General features: G+C 42.2%; 1 protein-coding gene across 14 annotated transcripts in view; it reads right to left on the bottom strand.

Annotated features, from left to right (window-relative positions):
- LOC126091654 (serine-rich adhesin for platelets) overlaps positions 1-23527 on the bottom strand; it is a 443990-nt gene that overhangs the window by 230205 nt on the left and 190258 nt on the right. For all 14 annotated transcript variants that reach the window (XM_049907085.1, XM_049907086.1, XM_049907090.1 and 11 more), the window contains one exon: positions 9745-10149. In XM_049907085.1, coding sequence (XP_049763042.1) covers positions 9745-10149 — 405 coding nt within the window. The remainder of the gene's footprint in view (positions 1-9744; positions 10150-23527) is intronic.

Genomic DNA, 23527 nt, shown 5'->3' with positions numbered 1-23527 from the left:
CAGGTTATAGACATATGGTTGACGACATAGGCGACCGCTCGCGATAAGTGGGAAATACGGGTCTTAGTCTCGATCCAGCACAAATTTTCATCGTCGTCATTCCATTCTACAGCTGACGGTTGTCCATATTAGAAATTGCGAATACATCTAATGTATTTCATAACAGTTGTAGTCGCCTCAGTGCCTGTTCCTTTGGACATGCATGCAATTTTTTTTGTGTTTGTGGAACAATAATCTTCATCATTAATATGGATCGTGCTATTACGGAGCTTCTTCCCACTTGGTTGGTTAAGGCGACAATGTTTTACTTTCAGGCGCACGGTGAGAAGAAGTGCCAGTGATGTGTGATTTCTCTCTGTTAATGACCTGGATTACAGTCGTCCGATTGCCAGAGCTGATGAGGCCAATTTCGGTTAATATATATCTAAAAAAATAGAAGGGGGTGTTACATGGCAATCTTATACTATGATCAGTGTGAAGGTACGTCTTTCAGTCACTGTTCCAATCTAAAGAGTGTCTCATTTATCTTGATCACCCGAATGCAAAATAAAAAAATACTTTCAGCAAACGTTGTTTAACTACCAGGAGGACATCAACCAGCATGATTACCTTTCTTGTATATTTGTTCGTTACGAAGATATGTACAGCAGGTAGCATTTTTCAATATTCCATATTTTTTATTCGGTAATCAGCTTCCTCTTCTTAAGATGTGTTCAGAAACTTGTCAGAGTGTAGCATTCTTGTAATAATAATAATAATAATAATAATAATAATAATAATAATAATAATTTCATGTGGCACACTGGCCTGGTGCAACTCTTTCAATTAGACGCTACTTCAGCGACTCCTGTGTCGCTAACCTGCTCCGGTTATCCTACCGGGGGAAGGGGATTTACAGTTCAACATGGAATCCGAAATCCTGGCAACTCCTCAAAAGGTTGAGGCTAGGTTAAAACGCAAACTCCAAAATTCGCAGGCCGACTGGGATTCGATTCTGGGACCTCGCGCTTTCCAGATACTCCCTAAACCATTAAGCCCGGCACCATTCCTGTAAACATGCTACTAAAAACGTAATACAAAACTGACTTTGATTCTCCTGTACAGTTACCCATTATAATGCAACTCGTCCTCTTGTTAGAATTGACCGTAAACAAAAGGAAACACAAGAAAAGTGCACCCCGGTCATTCAAAAAAATGGCTCTGAGCACTATGGGACTTAACTTCTGAGGTCATCAGTCCCCTAGAACCTAGAACTACTTAAACCTAACTAACCTAAGGACATCACACACATCCATGTCCGAGGCAGGATTCGAACCTGCGTCCGTAGCGGTCGCGCGGTTCCAGACTGTAGCGCCTAGAACCGCTCGGCCGGCCACGGTTATTCAGTCAAGCGTCAAATGAAGGTATGTGTGAGTGCAATGGATACCAACGAATAGAAAGTGGAAATGCTGCTCATCTATGGAGAATATAAGCTGGGTTTCCTGAAACCCGTTTCCTAAAACGTCGCATCGAGACATGAAAACATCCTTCAGGATGTTCCTGGCAGGACATCACTGTCTGTAGAAGTCCCTCTGCCTGAGTAGCATTTCACTTACCTTCAAACACAATAAAAGAAAAGTGATGATGATATCTTTACTGTGCACAACATATCGTTTAAAAGTGGTACAGTACAGTAGACACTGAACATAAGAAAATTTTATTCTCCTATCTTACATTCCCCATAGATGAGTATCATTTCTACTTTCTCTATGTTGTTATACATTGTATTCACACAAACTTCAACCGCAGACGGTTGATTGAATGACCTGTGCGCCTTTTTCCTTGTGTTACCATTTGTTTACTGTAGGCTCCTGAAAGCGGACGAGATACATTAGGCAGGATACACTGTACTGTGTGCTTGTACAGGAGACTCGAAGTCGATTTTGTGTTACGTTTTTAATAACATCATGTTCGCGCGAATGTTTCAGTATGATATGTGTTTGAAGAGGTCTTGTGGCGACCGCCTCACTGCTACGCGAGAGTCGGCACTTTCAAACCTACCGCCAGCGCGTCGCCGTGCGAGGACGCCATTCCATCGCTCACTGTTCCCGATGAGAGGCGCCTCGCATACACACCAGCCGAGGACTCAAATCCACATGATCTCACTGCTCGAGACTCTGAGTGGTCGACGCATCCTTTTAAGCAGTTATAATTCAGAGCTCGCCCCTCCACCCCATCCAAGTTTTGTAACTCCCTCCTGATCCTCGAATGTCATTCTTTACGTCTCGCTTTCCGCATCCGCTTACTTTCCCATACAAAGATCATTTACCAAATCATCAAATTCCCACCTCTTCTCACTCACATTCAACAATTCCGAATAACATACACCAACAATCCTATTGTGTCCCCTCTCCTTTCCATTTCTAGTGCGCTGTCGCGGTCCTGGCTACACATCCCACCAATTCTCCACTTGCACACATTTCACGTCCTCTCCGAAAGAAATTTCAACCGTCTCCCTCTCCTGAACCACGAACTCAGTCCCGACAGATACCCATCCTGCCAAGTAAGTGGATAAAGGGTGTAAATGACCTGTCATGGTTTAATAACGAAATTCGGCGGATGCTGAGGAAGCAGAGGCTGTTGCACTCTAGGTTCAAAATGGGACGCACAACTGACGACAAGCGAATGTTATTAGAGATTCTTGCGTCTGTGAAAAGAAGCATACAACAGCTATCACCATTACACCTTATCAAAAGATCTGGCAGAGAACCCGAGAAAATTCTGGTCGTACGTAAAATTTCTAAGTGGGTCTAAGGCTTCCATTCATTCTCTTGCTGACCAGTCTGGTGTGGCAGTTGAAGACAGCAAAACGAAAACAGAAGTTTTAAATTTCACGTTCAAGAAATCGTTCACACAGGAGGACCGCACAAACATACCGTCATTTGACCGTCGGACGGAGTCCAGTATGGACCACATAGAAATAAGCTTACCTGGCATAGAGAAACAACTGAAAGTTTTAAAATCAAATAAATCACCAGGTCCAGATGGAAACCCAGTTCGATTTTGCAAAAGAGTACTCTACGATATTGACCCCTTACCTAGCTTGCATTTATTGTGAGTCTCTCGCCCAGCACTAAGTCCCAAGCGACTGGAAAAAAAGCGCGGGTATCCCAGTATATAAGAAAGGTAAAAGAACGGGTCTGCAAAATTACAGGCCAATATCCCTAACTTCTGTTTGCCGCAGCATCCTTGAATACATTCTCAGTTCGAAAATAATAAACTTTCTTGATACTAAGAAGCTTACGTCCACGAATCAGCATGGTTTTAGAAAGCATAGCTCGTGCGAAACTCAGCCTGCCCTTCTCTCACATGATATACTGAGAACCATGGATGAAAGGAAACGGGTAGATTTCATACTTCTAGATTTCCGGAAAGCATTTGATACGATGCCCCATTGCAAGCTATTAACGAACGTATGACCGTACAGAATAAGTTCACAAGTAAGTGAATGGCTGGAAGAATTCTTAAATAATAGGACCTAGTATGTTGTCCTCGACGGCGAGTATTCATCAGAGATAAGGGTATCGTCGGGAGTGCCCCAGGGAAGTGTGATGGGACCGCTGTTGTTCTCCGAAAACATAAATGATTTGGGTGACAGGGTGGGCAGCAATCTGCGGTTGTTTGCTGATGAAGCCGTGGTGTACGGTAAGGTGTCGAAGTTGAGTGACTGTAGGAAGATACAAGACGACTTGGACAAAATTTCCAATTGATGTGATGAATGGCACCTAGCCCTAAATGTGGAAAAATGTAAGTTAATGCGGATGAGTAGGAAGTACAAACCTTTAATGTTCGGATACAGTATTACTAGTGCCCTGCTTGCACAGTCAGGTCGTTTAAATATCTGGACGTAACGATTCAAAGCAATATGAGGTGGAAGGGGCATGTGAAAGCTGTGGCAGAGTCGACTTCGGATTACTGGGAGAATTTTAGGAAAGAGTGGTTCACACTTAAAGGAGACCGCATATAGGACGCTGTTGCGACGTATTCTTGAATACTGCTCGACTGTTTGGGATCCGTACCAGGTCGGACTGAAGGGAGACATCGACACAATTCAAAGGAGGGCAGCTAGATTTGTTACCAGTAGGTTCGCACAGCACGTAAGTGTTACGGAGGTACTTCGGGAACTCGAATGGGAATCCATGGAGGGAAGGCGACGTTCTTTTCTAGAAACACTATTGAGAAAATTTAGAGAACCGGCATTTGAAGCTGGCTGCCGAACGATTCTACGGCTGGCAACATACATTGCGCTTAAGGAGCACGAAGATAAGATTCGCGAAATTAGGGCTCATACGGAGGCATACAGACGGTAGTTTTCCCCTCGATCTATTTGCAAGTGGAACACAAAAGGAAATGACTAGTCGTGGTGAATGGTACCGTCCGACATGCACCGTACGGTGGCTTGCGGAATATCAATTTAGATGTAGATAGCTACGGCGTTTGTGTAGAACTGTCTGTGTTAACAGACAAGCAAGACGGCGTGAAATAACCTCAGAAATCAATGTGGGACGTACGAAGAACGTATCCGTTAGGACACTGCGGTGAAATTTGGCGTTAATGGGCTATGGCAGCAGACGAACGACGCGAGTGCGTTTGCTAATAGCACGACACCGTCTGCAGCGCCTCTCCCGGGCTGGTGACAACATCGTTTGGACCCTAGACGGCTGGAAAACTGTGGCCTGGTTATATGAGTATTAATTTCAGTTGAAAAGAGGTGATGGTAGAGTTCAAGTGCGACACGAAGTCATGGATCCTAGTTGTCAACAAGGCACTGTGCAAGCTCGTGGTGGCTCCATAATGGTATGGGCTCTGTTTATGTGGAATGGACTAGGTCCGCTGGTCCAACTGAACCGATCATTCGGCTACTTGAAGATCATTTGCAGCCATTCATGGAGTTCATGTTTCCAAGTAACGATGGAATTTTTATGAATGACAATGCGCCATGTCACCGTGCCACAATTGTTGGCAATTGGTTTGATTCTGGACGACTCGAGCGAATGATTTGGCCACCCAGATCACCCGGCGTGAATCCCATCCAACATTTACTGAGCGTAATCGAGAGGTCAGTTCCTTCGCAATTATGCACGGCTATAGAGGCAGCATGGCTCAATATTTCTGCAGGGGACTTCCAATGACCAGTTGAGTCTACGCCGAGCAAAAGGAGCTCCCACACGATGTTAGGACGCATTCCATGACTTTTGTCACCTCAGCGTGTAAGTGTACTAGCTTTCAACACGATTCGATTCTATCAAGCACATTACTCTCTGTTATACAAAACAGTGCCTCAGAGTTATGTATAATACAGTTATTAAATGTAGGTAATTTAAAAAAAATGTTATTAATGTGTTACCTTTTTGTAGACGTCTGATTGTATTTATTGGCCACCTTAGTTACCGATACGACAGGGAGGAAATGGGTTAGCGAGTAAAAACTGCAACGTGCTGTTTAAAAAAGGTGTACTGCTGCTTATGTCTTAGTAACGAATAAAGTTTCAAGAAAGGCAACCATGCTGGTTAATTTCCCACTGGCTGCTAAACAACACTTGACTGATAAAAATTTTTATTTTGCTTCTGGGCAAAAAGTAATTTGGGGCGGTCAAGATAAATGGGACACCCTATATCGTCTAAAGGTCATCGTGATTATTGCAGAAAATAGGAACGAGAAAGAGTTGAACAGATGGGTGTCGACGCTCTGATTTTGTCGCGTCGTAATTGTTCCTCTTTGTTAAAAATTCGGATTATTGCCAGTAGGAGTCACATTAATCCGAATTATGTATGCAGACTGTTCATCCATCCCAGGAATCGATAATTTTGACGATTTTCGCCTATTATTGATGCCGATGCTAGCAAGATATCAAACCACGTGACAGTAACAGCCGCATCTTTTGATTGCATTGATGTAGAAGCTTAAATTTATGACATCGCCAAGGGACCATAGACTTTAGTGGTTTTTTTTCATCAGTCGTCTGACTGCTGGGTTGATGCGGCCCACCACGAATTCTCCACTGTGTGCAACTTTTATTTGCTGGAGGTATTCCAGTCTCTGTCTTCCTCTACAGTTTTACCCTATGCAGCTCCCTCTAGTACCATGGAAATTATTTCCTGATGTCTTAGCAGATGTCCTAACACCCCATTCCTTCTTCTTATTTGTGTTTTCCATATATTCCTTTCCTCGCCGATTCTCTGGAGAAGCTCCTCATTCCTTATCGTATCAGTTCACCTATTTTTCAACATTCTCCTGTAACACCACATCTCAAATGCTTCGATTCTCTTCTTTTCTGGTTTCCCCACAGTCCATAGTTCACTATCATACAATGCTGTGCTGCAAACGTACCTTCTCAGAAATTTCTTCCTCAAATTAAGGGCTATGTTTGATGCTAGTTGACTTCTCTTGGCCAGGAATGCCCTTTTTGCCATTGCTGATGTGGTTTTTATGTTCACCTTGCTCCGACCTTTTGCTGCCTTGGTAATAGAATTTCTTAGCTTCATGATCACCCATCCTGATGTTAAGTTTCTCGCTGTTCTCATTTCCGCTACTTATGATTACTTTCGTCTTTCTTCAGTTTACTCTCAATCCCTGTTCTGTACTCATTATACTGTTCATTCCATTCAGCAGATCCTGTAATGCTTCTTCACTTTCGCTGACGATAGCAATGTCATCAGCGAATGTTATAATTGAAATCCTTTCATCTTGATTTTAATTCCACTCCTGAACATTACTTTTATATCTGTTATTGCTTCTTCGATGTATAGACTGAACAGTAAGGACGAAAAGTTACATCCCTGTCTTCACCCTTTTTAATCCGAGCACTTTGTTCTTCGTCTTCCATTGCTATTGTTCGCACTTGATTCTTGTACATATTGCATATTACCCATTTATCCCTATATCTTATCTCTATTTTTCTGAGAATATCAAACATGTTGCACCATTTTACATTATCGAACGCTTTTTCCAGGTCGACAAATTCTATGAACGTGTCTTGATTTCCCTTCCATTATCAACTCCAACGTCAGAATTGCCTCTTTGGTGCCTAAGCCAAAATGATCGTCGTTCAATAGATCTTAATTTTTCTTTTCCATTCCTCTGCATATTATTCTTGTGAGCAACTTGGTTGCATGAACTGTTAAGCTGATTGTGCGACAGCTCTCACACTTGTCGCCTCTTGCAATCTTCAGGATAGTGTGGATGACGCTTCTCCGAATGTCGGATGATATATCGCCAGACTCATACATTCTACACACCAGCGTGAATAGTCGTCTTGTTGCCACTTCCCACAATGAGGTTAGAATTTCTGATGGGATTTTATCTAACCCTTCTGCCTTATTCCAACTTAAGTCTGCCAAAGCTCTTTTAAATTCTGATTCTAACACTGGATCCCCTATCTCTTCTATATCGACTCCTGTTTTTCTCTTATCACTTCATCAGACAAGTCTTTCCCCTCATAGAGGCCTTCAGTGTACTCTTTCCACTTACCTGATCTCTACTCTGCTTTTAGCAGTGGATGTTAGTATGCCAGATAAATTTCAGCTTGATGTGTCTACCCGTTCCTGAGAAAAAGGGGTCTTGACAGATGGACAGACAGAGAGACGTATAACAAATGCCAAAAAACTTTTTTCGTGTGATGTAATAAGAGAGTAAGTGTTTTAGGATTTTTTCCTTTACTTGTATCACGAAATCTTGCTGCTTGCCAAATTTCATGATCCTAGATCAATGATAAGTACCATATATGTTTCAATGAGTGAGTTTGGAGTATCAAAATATATGACGTAAATGAACGTATCGTTTGATTGCATTGACTTACAAGCTTAACGATTTTACACAACAAAGGGACGATATATCGTAGTATGGGACTTAAAGTTCAACTTGATACCTCTACTCGTTCCTGAGAAGGAAGGGGCTTAACAAACAGCCAGAGAGACTATCAAACAACAAAAAATTACAAAAAATATTTTTTTCTTTGATATGATTACGAATTGACCATTTTTGGCTTTTTTCCTTGACTTGCACTGTGAAATATTGCTTCCTACCAAATTTCATGATCCTAGGTCAACGGAAAGTACACTACAGGTTATGATGAGTGAGTTTGCGAGTATGGAAATATGTATTGTAAATGACCATATCTTTTGGTTGTACTGACGTACGAGGGTCACTCCAAAAGAAATGCACACTATTTTTGTAAAAATACAGTTTTCATTCTGCATGTGTAAAAGTTTTACAGTGTGTAGATACATCCTTCCCGCTTGTTTTCAAACTTAGTTCAACCTGTTCCCGTGAGTGGCGCCGTCACCGCATGTCTTCAAGATGGCTGCTACACTTGACGTTCGTCAGAAGCACCGTGATGTCATAGAATTCCTGTGCTTTGAAAACGAGACAGTGGGAAAAATCCACAGGAGGTTGAAAAAGGAGTATGTAGATCTGCTGTCTATCGCAGTACAGTTAGTCGGTGGGCAAGCAGGTTACGTGATGAAAGCGGGCACAGCAATATTGAGGATTGTCCTCGCAGCAGCAGGCCTCCTACTGCACACACTCCATACAATGTGCAGAGAGTTAACGAACTGGTGACTGCTGACAGACACAGCACAGTGAACGAATTGTCACGCTACGTTGGGACAGGGGAAGGAAGTGTTTGCAGAATACTGAAAGTGTAGGTGTCAAAAGAGGTTTGTGCCAGGTGGGTTCCCAGGATGTTGACAGTGGCTCACAAAGAAACAATAAAAACGGTATGTAGCGGACTTTTGGAACTGTACGAGAATGGTGGAGATGAATTTCTTGGAAGAACTGTGGCAGGTGATGAAACATGGCCCCATCATCTTTCACCAGAGACGAAGAGGGAATCAATGGAGAGGTATCATGCAAATTCACCCAAGAAAAAAAAATTCAAAACCACATCTTCTGCTGGAAAAGTTATGGCTATGGTGTTTTTAGATTCCGAAGGGCTTTTGTTTGTGGTCATCATGCCAAGTGGAACCACCATAAATTCTGATGCATATGTGACGACACTGAAGAAACTTCAAGCTCGACTGAGTCGTGTTCGACCACATCGGCAAAAGCAGGGTGTTTTTGCTGTCGTACGACAATGCACTGCCACATGTCAGTCAAAAAACCATGGAAGCGATCACAAAACTAGGATGGACAACACTGAAACAACCACCTTACAGTCCTGACCTGGCTCCATGTGACTATAATCTCTTTGGGAAACTGAAGACTCTCTTCGTGGAACAAGGTTTCAAGATGATGATTCCCTTGTGCACGCTGCCAAACAGTGGCTCCAACAGGTTGGTACAGAATTTTACTGTGCGGGTATACAGGCGCTGGTTCCAAGATGGCGTAAGGCAGTTGAGAGGGATGGAAATTATGTGGAGAAATGAAAATATTGTTCCTAAAGGATGTATCTACACACTGTAAAACTTTCAAACATGTAGAATAAAAGATGTATAAAAAATAGTGTGCCTTTCTTTTGGAGTGACCCTTGTAGAAGCTTAAATTTTTTACACCGACAAGGGACCACATAACTTAGTATGTGACATAAATTTCATCTTGGTTCGTCTACTCGCTTCTGAGAAAAGGGCTTCTTAACAGTTGGACTGACAGACAGACAGACAGACAACAAATTGATGCTGTATGGGTACGGAACCCTAAAGCTACTGTGTGATATGTGCTGAGGAAGTTTTTGGTATATACTGGTGTCCTACACGTAGTGGGTAGTACCTGCTGTGGAGCAGCAGTGCTGTCGGAGGCGACCTCCGAAACGACGGCCTCCTCGATCTCCGAGATGATCTCCTTGAGCGTGTTCTTGATGCTCTCCTGGTGGATCTCTGCGGGCTGCGACTCTGGCTGTGGGGGCGCCTGCTCCGGCTGCTGCTCCTGTGGCGGCGCCTCCTGCTCTGGCTGCTGAGGTGTCTGCTGAGGTTCCAGCTGCTGAGGCTCCAGCTGCTGAACTTCCAGCTGCTGAGGCTCCTGGCGGGGCTGGTCCGGCTCGCCGGCGGCGGGCGGCGACAGCGGCGGCGCCTCCAGCTCCAGCTGCACCGTCTTTTCCTTCTCGCCGCCTCCTCCCCCTCCCCCTCCCTCGTCACCACCGCCGCTGCTGGATTCCTGCTGCGATACTGACGAGTGCTGCCAACAAACACAGCGCCATCTTACAATATTTGTCGACACAAATTTCAAATCCATGGCGCTTCCTACGAGGAGAAGATGGAACATTAATAGGTTGGTGCATTAGTACGTAGCGTTTTTATTTTGCTTATTGGTACTTCAATTCCTGTAGTTTATTTATCGATTGTCATCTTTTATTTGTACGAGGGTATTTCGGAAAGTAAAGATACACCGTACGCCAGAGGAACACAAGAGTTTTGGCAAGTAAGTTGGCAACACTGGTGTTAACCTTGAACTGTTAGCTTTTTCCTCGCGGTCGTTCGGCAGTTGAACGTTGCTTCTGGTAGGAGTAGGTCGTGTTTAAAATGGCTGCGCCGATTCAGAATCCCGCCAAATGCGAAGTGCGCTCCGTCATACGTTTTCTTCATGCAAAACCAGCGGATATTCACAAAGAAGTTGTTTCTGTTTATGGGAACATTATGAATCGACAAAATGTAACGAAATGGTATCGTCATTTCTCTGAAGGTAGGACTGATGTTCATGACGAACAAAGAACAGGTCGGCCATCTGTGATCTTTGATGCCCTTCTTCGGAGAACGGAGGAAGCAAGTCGTGCGAATAGCCGTCTCACATTGAAAGAATTGCATCAGATCATACCGGACGTGTCAATGACAATTCTTTATGATGTTGTGACTGTCAAGTTAGGGCACAGGAAATTGTGTGCACGCTGGGTTCCAGAACTGTTAACGGGAGAACACAAAAAGAAAAGGATGGGCTTTGCACTCGACTTCCTCACACGCTATGCTGAAGCAGGTGATGAGTTCCTTGATCGCATTGCGACAGGTGATGAGACGTGGGTTTATCACCATACACCTGAATCCAAGCAACAATCAATGTAATGGCGCCATTCGAATTCACCAAAAGACAAGAAATGCAAAACGTCGATTTCAGCTAAGAAAATCATGGCTTCTGTTTTTTGGGACAGACAAGGCATTCTTCTGTTAGAATTTATGACTCCTGGATCGACAATTAATGCTGCTGCATATTGCCAGACTTTGAAACGTCTTCGAAGGGCAATTCAAAACAAACGCAAGGGAATGCCGACAAGTGGAGTCCGCTTGCTTCATGACAACGCTCGGCCGCACACAGCGCTCGTAACCACACAACTCATACAATTCAAATGGGACGTATTGGACCATCCGCCATACAGCCCAGACCTTGCGCCCACCGACTTCCTTGTCTTCCGTTACCTGAAGTCACATCTTGGTGAAAAATCATTCCACAACGATGAAGAGATCAAAGATGAAGTTGAAATTTGGTTCCGACAACAGGCCTGGATGACTGTGAGATACAAAAGCTTGTGCACCGACTTAACAAATGGTTGGATAACGGTGGTGATTACGTCGAAAAATAACAAATAATCCACTTAATAAGATGTAACTGACGTTTTCTAAATAAATGTTCTATTTAAGGACTGCAAACCATTGTATCTTTACTTTTCGAAATGCCCTCGTAGTTCACTGTTACTGTTCGAGTTTGCATATTGTCATGTTGCCATTTTTGGAGCTGTGGACGCTAGAAACTGGAGTGCCAAGTGGTGAAAAAGGAACATTTTCGACATGTTCTTCTGCTTGAGTTCAATAGAGGGGTGACAGCAGCGAAGGCAGCCACACACACTTGCACTCTGAAGTGGGATAATGTCACTGGTCAGAGTTGGGCAAGAAAATTGTTTTCTCGTTTTAAGCAGGATCGTCTTGACATTCGTGACTTTCCATGTTCAGGAAGACTTTCGAGATTACATGAAGATCGTTTTAACGCATTAATCCACAATGATCCACTTCCGTGTATTCGAGAACTGGCAAATGTGATGAACTTTGATCATTCCACCAACATGCGACATTTTCATGCAGTGGGGAAGATTCAGAAATCGAATGTGTGGGTACCGAATGATCTAAGCCAAAATCACAGAATTCATTGAGTGGCCATATGTGCATCTGCTTGCTTGTCATCAACTAGCTCGTGAATAGCACCTACCATTCCTATCCTGTACCGTTACCGGTGACGAGAAATGGTGTCCTTATTGTAACGTAAGAAAGAGGAAGGAATGGTTGAGCCCAAACAAAGCAGCAACTCCCTGTACAAAGTCCTTTATCGCTCGTCGAGTTCTTCCCATCAAAACCACTTGATTTCTGCGGTCGTGAAATCTGAAAGCTATCCCAGCGTTGGCAGTCTGTTAAAAATAGTGAAGGAGAACGTATTACAGATTACTAAATCTCTTTATATGTATCTTTGTGTTTATTAAACTTAAGGAAAAGTGCTACGTACTTATACACCAACCCAATAGTTAGTTAGTTTCATCTTCCGTAGCTAAATTGAACGGTCCTTTTATCGAAACGATGTGGAACGAGCAGTTATGAGGATATCTATACGTTATTGCGGTTAACATTAACACTTGTTTATTGGCAAACAATTTTTAAATAGAATATTTTCAATGGAATATGAGTTATCATCGAGAAATTATTTTAGGTTAGACTTGAAACTTCCTTTGCTATCTGTCAGACATGGAAAGGTATTGGGAAAATGGTAAAAATTTTTTGTTGGTGAATACTGAATTTCTTTCTGAGCCACTTTAATAACGGGTAATAAATGTCATTTCCCCTCTAGTGTTGTAGATATGTACCTCACAGTTCTTCTGAAATTCTGACGGATTATTTATGACTAATTTCATTAGCTAATATATGTAGTGTGACGGCTCAATTAAAATACCTAGATCCTTGAAGAAGTACCTACGTCCTTGGGTGAACATCATATATTATTCTTATGGTTCAAATGGCTCTAAGCACTATGCGAGTTAACATCTCATGTCATCAGTCCCCTAGAACTTAGAACTACTTAAATCTAACTAACCTAAGGACATCACACACATCCATGCCCGAGGCAGGATTCGAACCTGCGACCGTAGCGGTCGCGCGGTATATATTATCTTACTGCTTGCTTTTGTGCAATCAGTACTTTCTTGCTAAGTGATGAGTTACCCCAGAAAATTATTTCATAAGAGGTTATTGAGTAGAAATATGAAAAATGTGACAGGAGTTTAATTCATTTGTTTCTAATATCAGTAATTATATGCAGAGAAAAAGTAGATGAACTTGATTGTTTGAGAAATTCAGTAATATGCGTCTTCTAGTTCAAGTTTTCATCAAAATGTATACCCAAAAATTTGGAGCATTCTACCCTATTTACTGACTCCTGTTCATCCGCTGATTGTATTTATTGTACGGAACTAAATACGAAACAAGCGTTGTGTAAAACCATCAGTTCCGTGAAACTTGTGTTTTTCTAAGAGTCTAAGATTATCTACACAATCACACGCCTTGGAAAGATCACAAAACATACCAACTGACGAAATTTTACTATTTAAATTTATTAGTTGGTGAATGAATGTATAAAGAGCAACTCAGTCGAGCAATCCTTCTGGAAACCACACTCAGATCTGCTAAGTAAATTGCCCTTACTTTAGTATGAGACTTCTCTTGAGTACATTACTTTTTCGAATATTTTAGAAAATGAGGTCAGTAAGGAAACTGGACGATAACTGTCTTTCTTGTTACCTTTCTTATGAAGGTTTAATAATTACATATTTTAATCTGTCTAGAAAAATTCCTTGTGCCTGTGATGCATTATATGAATTACTAAGTACATTACTTGTTAAATTGGAAGGACTCCTCAGAATTCTGTTTGAAATATCATCAGCACCATATGAGCTTTTATGTTTTTACAATTTTTATAATTCTATTAATTTAAGTGAAGGATGTTGGTGCTACTTCCGGTTGTTTAAGTTTTGTGGATTGAGAGTTTTAATATATTCCTTGCTTCTTCAACTGAATAATTCAATCCCACTTTTGCTGCTACATTTTAAAAGTGATAGTGAAAACCACTCACAGCTTGCAAATTATAAGTCAGAACTTGGTCATTTACTTTTATTGTTATGGTCTCTTGCACACTCATGTACTACGCCAAAACAGTGAACATCGTATAAAACTAAAAAAAGTTATTTTGACGAATTTATTTATTAGCGTGATAGAACAGAAGCTGTTTACAAAATAAAATAAAAGCATACAAAATTCAAAATTTAGTGGCTTGGATTACAGACCTACACCAGCTGAAAAAAAAAGTATCTGGACACCCATGTGTAAGGCGGAACTGACTACTAAATGTTACGTGAGGCGGACTCGCCAATATAAAAGGAAATGGGGAGTATTGTGGTTGTCAGGAGAGAAACAACAACAGTAGACTAGAGAGCCCACTAACTTCCAACGTGGGCTAGTCATTGGATGTCAACTGAGTAACTGATCCACCAGGGACATGTCAAACTTCTGAACCTGCCAAACTGGACTGTTGGTGATGTGACTGAGAAGAGGAAACGCCAAGGAGCAATCACAGCAAAACCAATTACACGCAGACCTCTTGTACTAACTGACAGGGACAGTCGATCATAGCGTGGATTGGTTGTTAAAAACTGCTTGAAATCAGTGGAAGGAATCAATCGTGAATTCCAAAATGCTACCAGTAGTCCAGCTACAACAATGGCTGTGCGTAGGGAGTCAAGAAGAATGGGATACAACGGTTGAGTGGCTCCTCATAAACCACAGGTCTTTTGTAGTCACTCTAAGCAGTACCTGAGGTGGTGTAAAGGGCGACGTCACTGGGTAGTGGATGACTGGAAACAAGTGATTTGGAGTGATGAATTACGCTGTGTTCTGTGGCAATCCGATGAAAGGGTTCCGGGTTAGCGGATGCCTGGAGAATGTTACCTGCCGTCGTGTGTAGTGCCTGCACTGAGGTACAGAGAAGGTGGTGCTACGGTATGTTTTTTTTTTTCGTGATTAGGGTATGATCCGCTTATTACGCTTAAGAAAACGCCAACTGTGGAATGATAGGATCACTGTCCTGTACCGCATACAGTAGATGAACAGTTGGGAGATAATGGAATGACTAATGGAACACCTTTGGGACGAGTTCGAACGTCGACTTGGCTCCACACCCCAGGATTCAACATCACTACCTTCTCTGCTTTCGGCTCTTGAGGACGATTGACGGCCGTTCCTCCTCAGACACCTCATTGAAAGTGTCCTCAGCAGAATTCAAGCTGTCATATAGGCGAAGGGAGGACACACCTCATATTAATGTTCACTGACTGATGTCTGGATGGTGTATGTCTACCTTTCGTTGCTAGTTGAGCGGTCAGCCTACATATACATCTACACTCTGGAAAACAGTGCAAGTGTACGGCAGAGGTCTTCCGTTGTTGACACATATTAAGATTTCTTCCTAATCAAATCGCACTTGTTGCTCAGGAGGAATGACTGCTTAAATCCCTCCGTGCGCGCTGTAATTGTCTAATCACGTCTTCACTGTTTCTACTACAGCGATACGCATAACGCTGTAGTATATTCCAAGATTCCTAACTTAATACTGCTACTTGAAACTTAATAAGTGGGCTTTAGCGTGACATTTGGCGCCTATCTTCAAGTGTTGATCATTTCAGGTTTTGTAGCATCTGCGTGATTCTCTCCCATGGGTCGAACCAACCTGTGACCAGTCGTGCTGCCCTTGTTTGCACACGTTCATTATCCCCTGTTAGTCCAATATGTAACGGTCCTACACACGAGAACAATATTCAAAGATTGGTTGCACGAGTGTTTTATGAGCAACCTTCTTTGCATACTTATTGTAGTCTACCAGTATCTTACCAATGAACCAAAGCCTATCACCTGCTTTACCTACAACTGGGCCTATATGATCATTCTATTTCATATCTCTTCAGACTGCAACCAGGTCTTTGTACTCCAGTTATGACTCATTAATGTTGAAGCCATAGGATACTACTTTTCTGTATGCAGTGAAGCGCAAATTTTACATTTCTGAACTTTTAGTGTAAGTTATCAAGCCGGCCGGAGTGGACGTGCGGTTCTAGGCGCTACAGTCTGGAGCCGAGCGACCGCTACGGTCGCAGGTTCGAATCCTGGCTCGAGAATGGATGTGTGTGATGTCCTTAGATTAGTTAGGTTTAATTTGTTCTAGGTTCTAGGCGACTAATGACCTCAGAAGTTAAGTCGCATAGTGCTCAGAACCATTTGAACCATTTAAGTTATCAATCTTTGCATCTCTTTCTAATCTTATCAACATCTGATTTCATTATAGACAACTGCATCATCTGTAAAAAGTCTGACGTTATTATTGATACTGTCTTCCAGATCATTACTACACAACAGTAGCGACCCACCGTGCTTCGCACGGGTAGCACCAAGTATCTACAGACGTTCGACTTGTTTGACTTAGAGGTAACAAAATATACAGTGCGTTCCAGATGGAATAGTGGTCAATAGTCAAGGATATGACAGGAACGATCATCCGAATCAAAACGGTCTAGTAAACATACCGTAAGAGCTAGGAGCACTTATTCATCTTCGATATTCTGAAACGGACTTCTACTCAAGCTCTTTGATTTCCATATTTTGAGGGGTATTAGTGTGGACCAAAACAACAAAAAATATGTCCAGTAAACTTAAGCTCTAAAGTGCATACCTTAAGAGCTATCAGTACTTGTAAATATTTACTACTGTGAAACACATCTCTTTTACGAAACAAGTGCTCATAGCTCTTAAGGAATGCATTTTAATGCCTAAAACGCGGAAAGCGGGAGGCTGCGGTAGAAGAGATTTATTTCACAGTGTCAAAGATAAAGAAGTGCAGATAGCTCTTAAGCTATGCATTTTAGAGCCCACGTTTACTAAACATATTTACTTCTAATTATCGTTCGTCTCATGTCCATGAATACTGACCATTCCTCCTACGGCAGCCTATACATACACAAACTGTCAATGTCAATCAGTCTGTCTATTAGCTCAAACCGTATCAAAATCTCTACAATAGTTCCTGAGAGTATCCTTTATGTAAGGGCAGAAAAACGCGATCGGGAACAGAAACTGACGGTAGCGGTGTCAGACAAGCCAGTGGTATTCAAGTTGAATAACACTGGAGCCAATGTAGGAACTTCGAGGAAATCATTGTTTGCTTTGAAAGATATTCTTGTGATGTACTAGAACCTTTTCATTGGAGAGGTCAATATTTTGCTTGGTGCACACCTATTGAGTTTAGCCAGGGTCCGTCCAGACATATTGTACCACACGAGTATGTTTCAGACAAAAGCTACAGATGAATCCAGACTCGATGTAAGATGTTAGTACTAGCATCTGTTCACAACAGTTTGCTTTGTTTGGAAATATATTTGGTATGCTAAAGCTGTCATTTGGTACTCGTGAGTATTAAATAATCAAGGATTATGAAGCAACTGAATAATGGTATAAGTCTACAGCTTGATGCATAGACTCCATTCCTGGTTTAAATGTCATTAAGACCAATGCGTCAAGAATGTTCCGAGACTGATTTTATTCCTGGTGTATAACTGACATCAACGTAGTTAACTACGATCGGCCCTTGAATTAAGTGATGTTAATTCGCCCCTACTGTTGTGAGTAGGCGGTGTTAAAAGTAGTGGACGTGCGACCATAGTGACCGTAATGTGTCAATGTGCTTCTGTCAAAAATCGCAGTGGAACAACATTACTAAATCAGGTGTCTAAGACATTCTCTAGAATGTTTTGAAGAAGAGAAAGGTGTGTGCGAAGTTTATCCCACACATCTTGTCTCCTTAACAAAAACAACGACGTATGGACGCCTGCTGCGACTTCTTTTGAAATCCAAAAAGTGGAAATTCTTTTATGGAAAAAATCATCACGTATATCGAGATTTGGTATTATCCATAATAACCTACCACAAAACGACGAATTGCAGAAATTGGCATGAGGGGCAACCCTTTGACTACATTATCGACATTCCAACCAATGTGACGCAGTTTCACATAATTGCATGGACGTTCTGTATTTTGAACTCAAGCGCGGGGCAGGGGGGGGGGGGGGGAGCGAGGGGGGGGGGCTTAAAATGGTTCAAATGGCTCTGAGCACTATGGGACTTAACTGCTCAGGTCATCAGTCCCCTAGAACTTAGAACTACTTAAACCTAACTAACCTAAGGACATCACACACATCCATCATGCCCGAGGCAGGATTCGAACCTGCGACCGTAGCGGTCGCACGGCTCCAGACTGTAGCGCCTAGAACAGCTCGGCCACTCCGTCCGTCCGTCCGGCGGGGGAGGGGGGGGGGCGCTATGTAGAGTATCTGAAGTGTTAAAATAACCATTTTTACTTGTCTCTATTTTTTAAAATCCAGTCTCGAAACTATCGGAGTGTGCTGCAGTCAGCAGAAATACTCCCAGTGTTTAAAATATCATTAAAAAATCTCGTGAACCATATTCTTTCACGTATTCCAATCTGTCGAATAAAATAAGGGAATACTCCATCTAGTCCAGATGCTTTTCCCAGTTTCAACTTTTTGGTCGCATCATTTATGTGTTGTTGACTGAATAAGTCTTACAAGGTAGAGGTATGATGAATTTTAACCATTTGTGTTTTCCAAATTTTTCTTTGAACTTGCTTTAATGACTGGAGCATTGAAGACTTTCGTAAAAAAGTATGTGTGAATTCCAAAGGGACCAAACTACTGAGGCCATCGGTCCCTAGACTTACACACTACTTAAACTACTTTAAAGTAACTTATGCTACGAACAACAAATACACTCATGCCCGAGTGTGGACTCGAACCTCGGCGGGAGGTAAGACTTCCTTAGTTCCTGATTTGATGTCAAATGTCATTCACGATAGTGTTCCACCGGACGACTTTAATTTCGAGGTATATAAAGGAATAATTTGAAACAACGTGACTGTAAATGCGAGATTCGAGAATGCTATTGTTGGAAATACATGAATAGTATACAACGAAAAGTTAGAGGTGATGATGCAAGCTAACGAAATATTTCCTAGGACGGAATATTCAGAGAAACTTAGTAAATTTAAATTATGGTCGAAAAAAGATGCAACTACAATTCATTGAATGCTTTAGAGGAAAAATGTGGATTGAAAAACTGAACCGTTCTAGCACAATATGCACAGAAAAATGAGCGGAAATGTGAAATTTTATATATGCTCTAATCGTTGATTTGTCATTTCAACAGAATCTGGTGTTAAAGGCGCCAGTGTGTTACATATACACGAGATGTTCCCGTGACGGTGGGACAGAGGTTCAGAGGTTCAGAAAAGAGGTATCAATATGAGATAAGGAATCCTGGCTCGCAGTTATTATCATAATATATCTGAAACTTGGTTTTAATCTTTTATTTTTTACGCTCACTTATGTGTATACCAGGGTCATTATTTTAACGACTCATTTATGTATTTTATTTTTGCCTACAATTGTGAATGAAGAATAATAATCACTGCAAGGAATATGTGCTGAATTATTTATTACCTAGGACTTGGATAACGAATTTCTTTGTTATTATCAAGCAACTATCTTTATCTGTGGCATTACAACCAGAAAAATTGTTGATAGGTAAAATTAAATATTTTTATTGCTTAACTATTGTGTATTATCTAACCGTTCATTCATCCATACATGTTTTATTGCTTCTGCGATTAGACAATCACATTATCGAGCGCAAGTAATGAAGAACCATAGTACAAGCTTTGGAGCCAACTATATTGATTTCGTATTGACATTAATTTGATTTAGAGACATCCAGCTCGTACATGAGAAAGGGTTACTTCCTCAGGCTGTTTTTGTGTAGGAATGCCGAACTCTTGTTTCTAGTCGCACATGTGTGTCAGAGATGTTTTTGGTGTAAAGCATGTTGTTGTTTATAGCTGTAAAATAAACAGTCACAGCGTTCCTGTTACAGTGACGAGCGCCGTGTCTTTGAGCGACTGAAAGTACCAGCACTGCGTCGAGGTATTTGGTCTGCTGTCGTTGTTAACCCAAACACCGTCAGACTGTTTGAAGCAGCCAGACGAGGAGTCGTTCATTGGCTTTGGAGCGACTCTGGGATACGTTGCTTTCTATAGGAATGTATCGTGTTTCAACCGCGGACAAAAACCCGAGAAAACAGAATTAGAAGCGCACCCGGCAGTCTCTGAACTCTCCTGTGGACTTTCGAGGCGGAATGTCGCATTTTCACATGTTTGGTTTAGTATTAAATATATTTTTTCTCTGAATTTCTTCCACAGTATGGATTTCATATTGCCTTGGGGTAAAACAGGTGTAGCACTTAACTTTGGTTTTAGCAAAAGTGTCTAGCATGGTTCTAGATCTACATATCCAAAGCTACCACGATCAAAGGAAGCATTCTCGAAACCTGATTGAATTAATCGTAGTAACTCTGAATATATCACACTGCTCTAGATGTATATTTCCCATCACTCCTGGTATCGGTGGGCAGTCCATTCTCAAATGTTCAACAACTGTTTTACCCATAAAGTGGCTTGCGTGAAATACTTGAAAATGCACTGACGGTCAAAAATGGTCGTCATGAGAAATATATTTAAGCAACTAAAGCTGTGACCTATTCAGAATATTGGAAGCAGTCGAGGACACTATGTGTTGAGTGTGTCCCGAACAGTAGTACATTCACAACAAAGAAATAAGACAAAAAAGGGCACCACGAAGGAATTATGCAACATTGTCACAAATTGTTATTCATGTAGGTACCAACGGAAAATGCAAACTTGTAAACTTTAGCTATGGATGAATGTGTGACGCTCCAATGTAACATTACTGTGTAGATGGCAAAGATAATAAACAGGGGACGTGTTGATACCAGGGCTTAAAGTCCTTACGACCTTCATTACGTGTACTCAGTTGGGTAGTTAGTATGTCTCGCAGACAGGTGCGTGAACAATATACACAGATGTCAGCTTTTGAGGGAGGAAATGTAAATGAGTTCAAAGAAGCAGGTTGGAGTAGTCAGCTCGCGATTTGAATAGGAACTATGCCACTAATCGACCATGTTGGCAGGAATGGGTGAACCGTGGCCGAACAAGTCGTCAAGAAGGTGAGAGATGACAGAAAATGAGGACTGAGCAACCGTCGGAGAGGCACTCAGAGCCCCAGATTCATCATTTTCACTATCCGACATGCAGCTGGTGCTTCAGTGACCATAAGGACCATTACTAGGCGGCTTAGTGAAAGGGGGGCTGAGTTCACAGCACCCCTTGCGCCGACTGCCGTTGACCTCTGTAGACCAACAAGCCCGTTTTCAATGGGGTCGAGCACATTCGGCCTGGAATCTCATTGGCTAAGCGAAGACGTGTCTGGAGACGCCCTGGACAGTGGTGGGATACCAAGCTGAGTGTCGCTCAACATACAGCCCGACAACCAGGAGTAATGGTTTTTGGCGCCGTTTCTTTTCATAGTAGTATCCCTTTGGTTGTCATCCGTGGCACCCTTACATCACAGCGGTACGGTGACGATATTCTACGCCCCGTTTTGTTGCCCTTTATGGCAAGCCATCCGGGGCTAACATTTCACCAAGTTAATGCCCGCCCAACATGACTAGAAGAAGGGATCGGTTGGCAGGGCATATTCTGAGGCATCAAGGGACCACCAATTTAGTATTGGAGGGCAGCGTGGAAGGTAAAAGTCGTAGAGGGAAACCAAAAGATGAATACACTAAACAGATTCAGAAGGGCGTAAGCTGCAGTAGGTACTGGAAGATGAAGAAGCTTGCACAGGATAGAGTAGCAACGAGAGCTGCATCAAACCAGTCTCTGGCCTAAGACCACAACAATAACAACAATGCCCGCCCGCGCAGGGCGAGAGTTTCTACTGCTTGGACCCTACCCTGGCCAGCAAGGCTGCCGGATGTCTCACCAGTTGAGAACTTGTGGAGCATTATGGGCAGGATACTCCAACCAGCTCGGCATTTTAACGATATAGCAGTGCCAGTTGTACAGAATTTGGCATGATATAGCCCAATAGGATAGCCAACAACACATGAATCAATGTCAAGCGGAATAACTGCTTGCGTAAGGGCCGGAGGTAGATCAACGCGTCACTAACTTGCTCAATTTGTGAAGCTGTTTCTCGTGAATAAATCATCCAATTTATCTGAAATCTAATAATTTATTTATCTAGACATGTAAAAGACATCTATCAATTTCCGTTCCATTCGACAATCCTTCGTGGTGCGTCTTTTTTTTTTTGTTGTCTTATAGTGTATTTACTAAACACCTGAGGTTTGCGTAATTGCTGGAACCGACGATGCTGAGAAACAGATTTACGCAATTAGAGCTGAGAAACAGATTTACGCAATTAGAGCTGTGATAGATTCGCTGGCTTAATAAAAGCTGCCGATACCCTATGTCCAACATGAATAACATGCTGAACGACATAATAGCAGTAGATATCCATCAGTTTGAAAAAGAATTAAAAATCACTTACTACTTTTTTTATTTCTAGAACATTCTTTTGATACTAAATCATAACCAATACCATAAATTCTAATAGTTTAATGTTTGTAATAAATATTGTCCATTTTAAATGTTCAATCAGTAATTGATAATTACTCTGTTTTTTGTTTTTTTTTTCAACCGCTTCGTCCAAATTATAATAATCACGGACTAGTCTGTACGGTTTTGAACATTTAAAAGACTTTTGCACATAGATTAAACTGTTGTAGGCAAATTCGTACAACGTTTAAGAAACATCATCTCATTATACGAGTACACTGAGCTGACAAAAGTCATGAGGTAACTTCTTATATCGTGTCGGATATCCTTTTGCCCGGCGTAGTGCAGCAACTCGGCGTGGCATGGACTCTAAAAGTCGTTGCAACTCTCTTGCAGAAATGTTGAGCCGTGCTACTACTATAGCTGTCCATAATTACGAAAGTGTTGCCGCTGCAGGATATTGTGCAAGAAATGACTTCAGGTTATGTCCCACAAATGTTCGATCGGATTCATGTTGAGCGATCTGGCTGGCCAACTCTTTCCGCTCTAATTATCCAGAATATTCTTCATACCAATCGTGAATAATTGTCACACAGTGACTGACGTGGTTGTTTGGGAACATGAAGTCTATGAATCCAGAGGACTTGCCGGGAAAGACAAAGGTCCCGAGTTCGAGTCTCGGTCCGGCACACAGTTTCAATCTGCCAGAAAGTTTCAAGTCTATGAATGGCTGCAAATGATCTCCAAGTCAATGATCTGTTCGGCGGGATCAGAGGACCCAGTCCATTCCATGTGCACACAGCCTTCATCATTAGGGAGCCACCAACAGCTTGCACAGGGCACCGTGGGATCTGTTTCACTCTCGAACCCCGCCATCAAGTGACATCGCGACTCCTCTGACAGTGCCAGATTTTCCAGCCGTTAGGGCCCATCCAATACGGCTACTAGGACAGGAGAAGGGCTGCGGGCGATGTCGTGCTGTTAGAAAAGGCACTCG

This window comes from Schistocerca cancellata, chromosome 1 (genome assembly GCF_023864275.1).
Source record: "Schistocerca cancellata isolate TAMUIC-IGC-003103 chromosome 1, iqSchCanc2.1, whole genome shotgun sequence".
Classification (NCBI taxonomy): domain Eukaryota; kingdom Metazoa; phylum Arthropoda; class Insecta; order Orthoptera; family Acrididae; genus Schistocerca; species Schistocerca cancellata.
The sequence above is the reverse complement of the archived record's forward strand: the minus strand, read 5'-3'. Positions and strand labels throughout refer to the sequence as shown.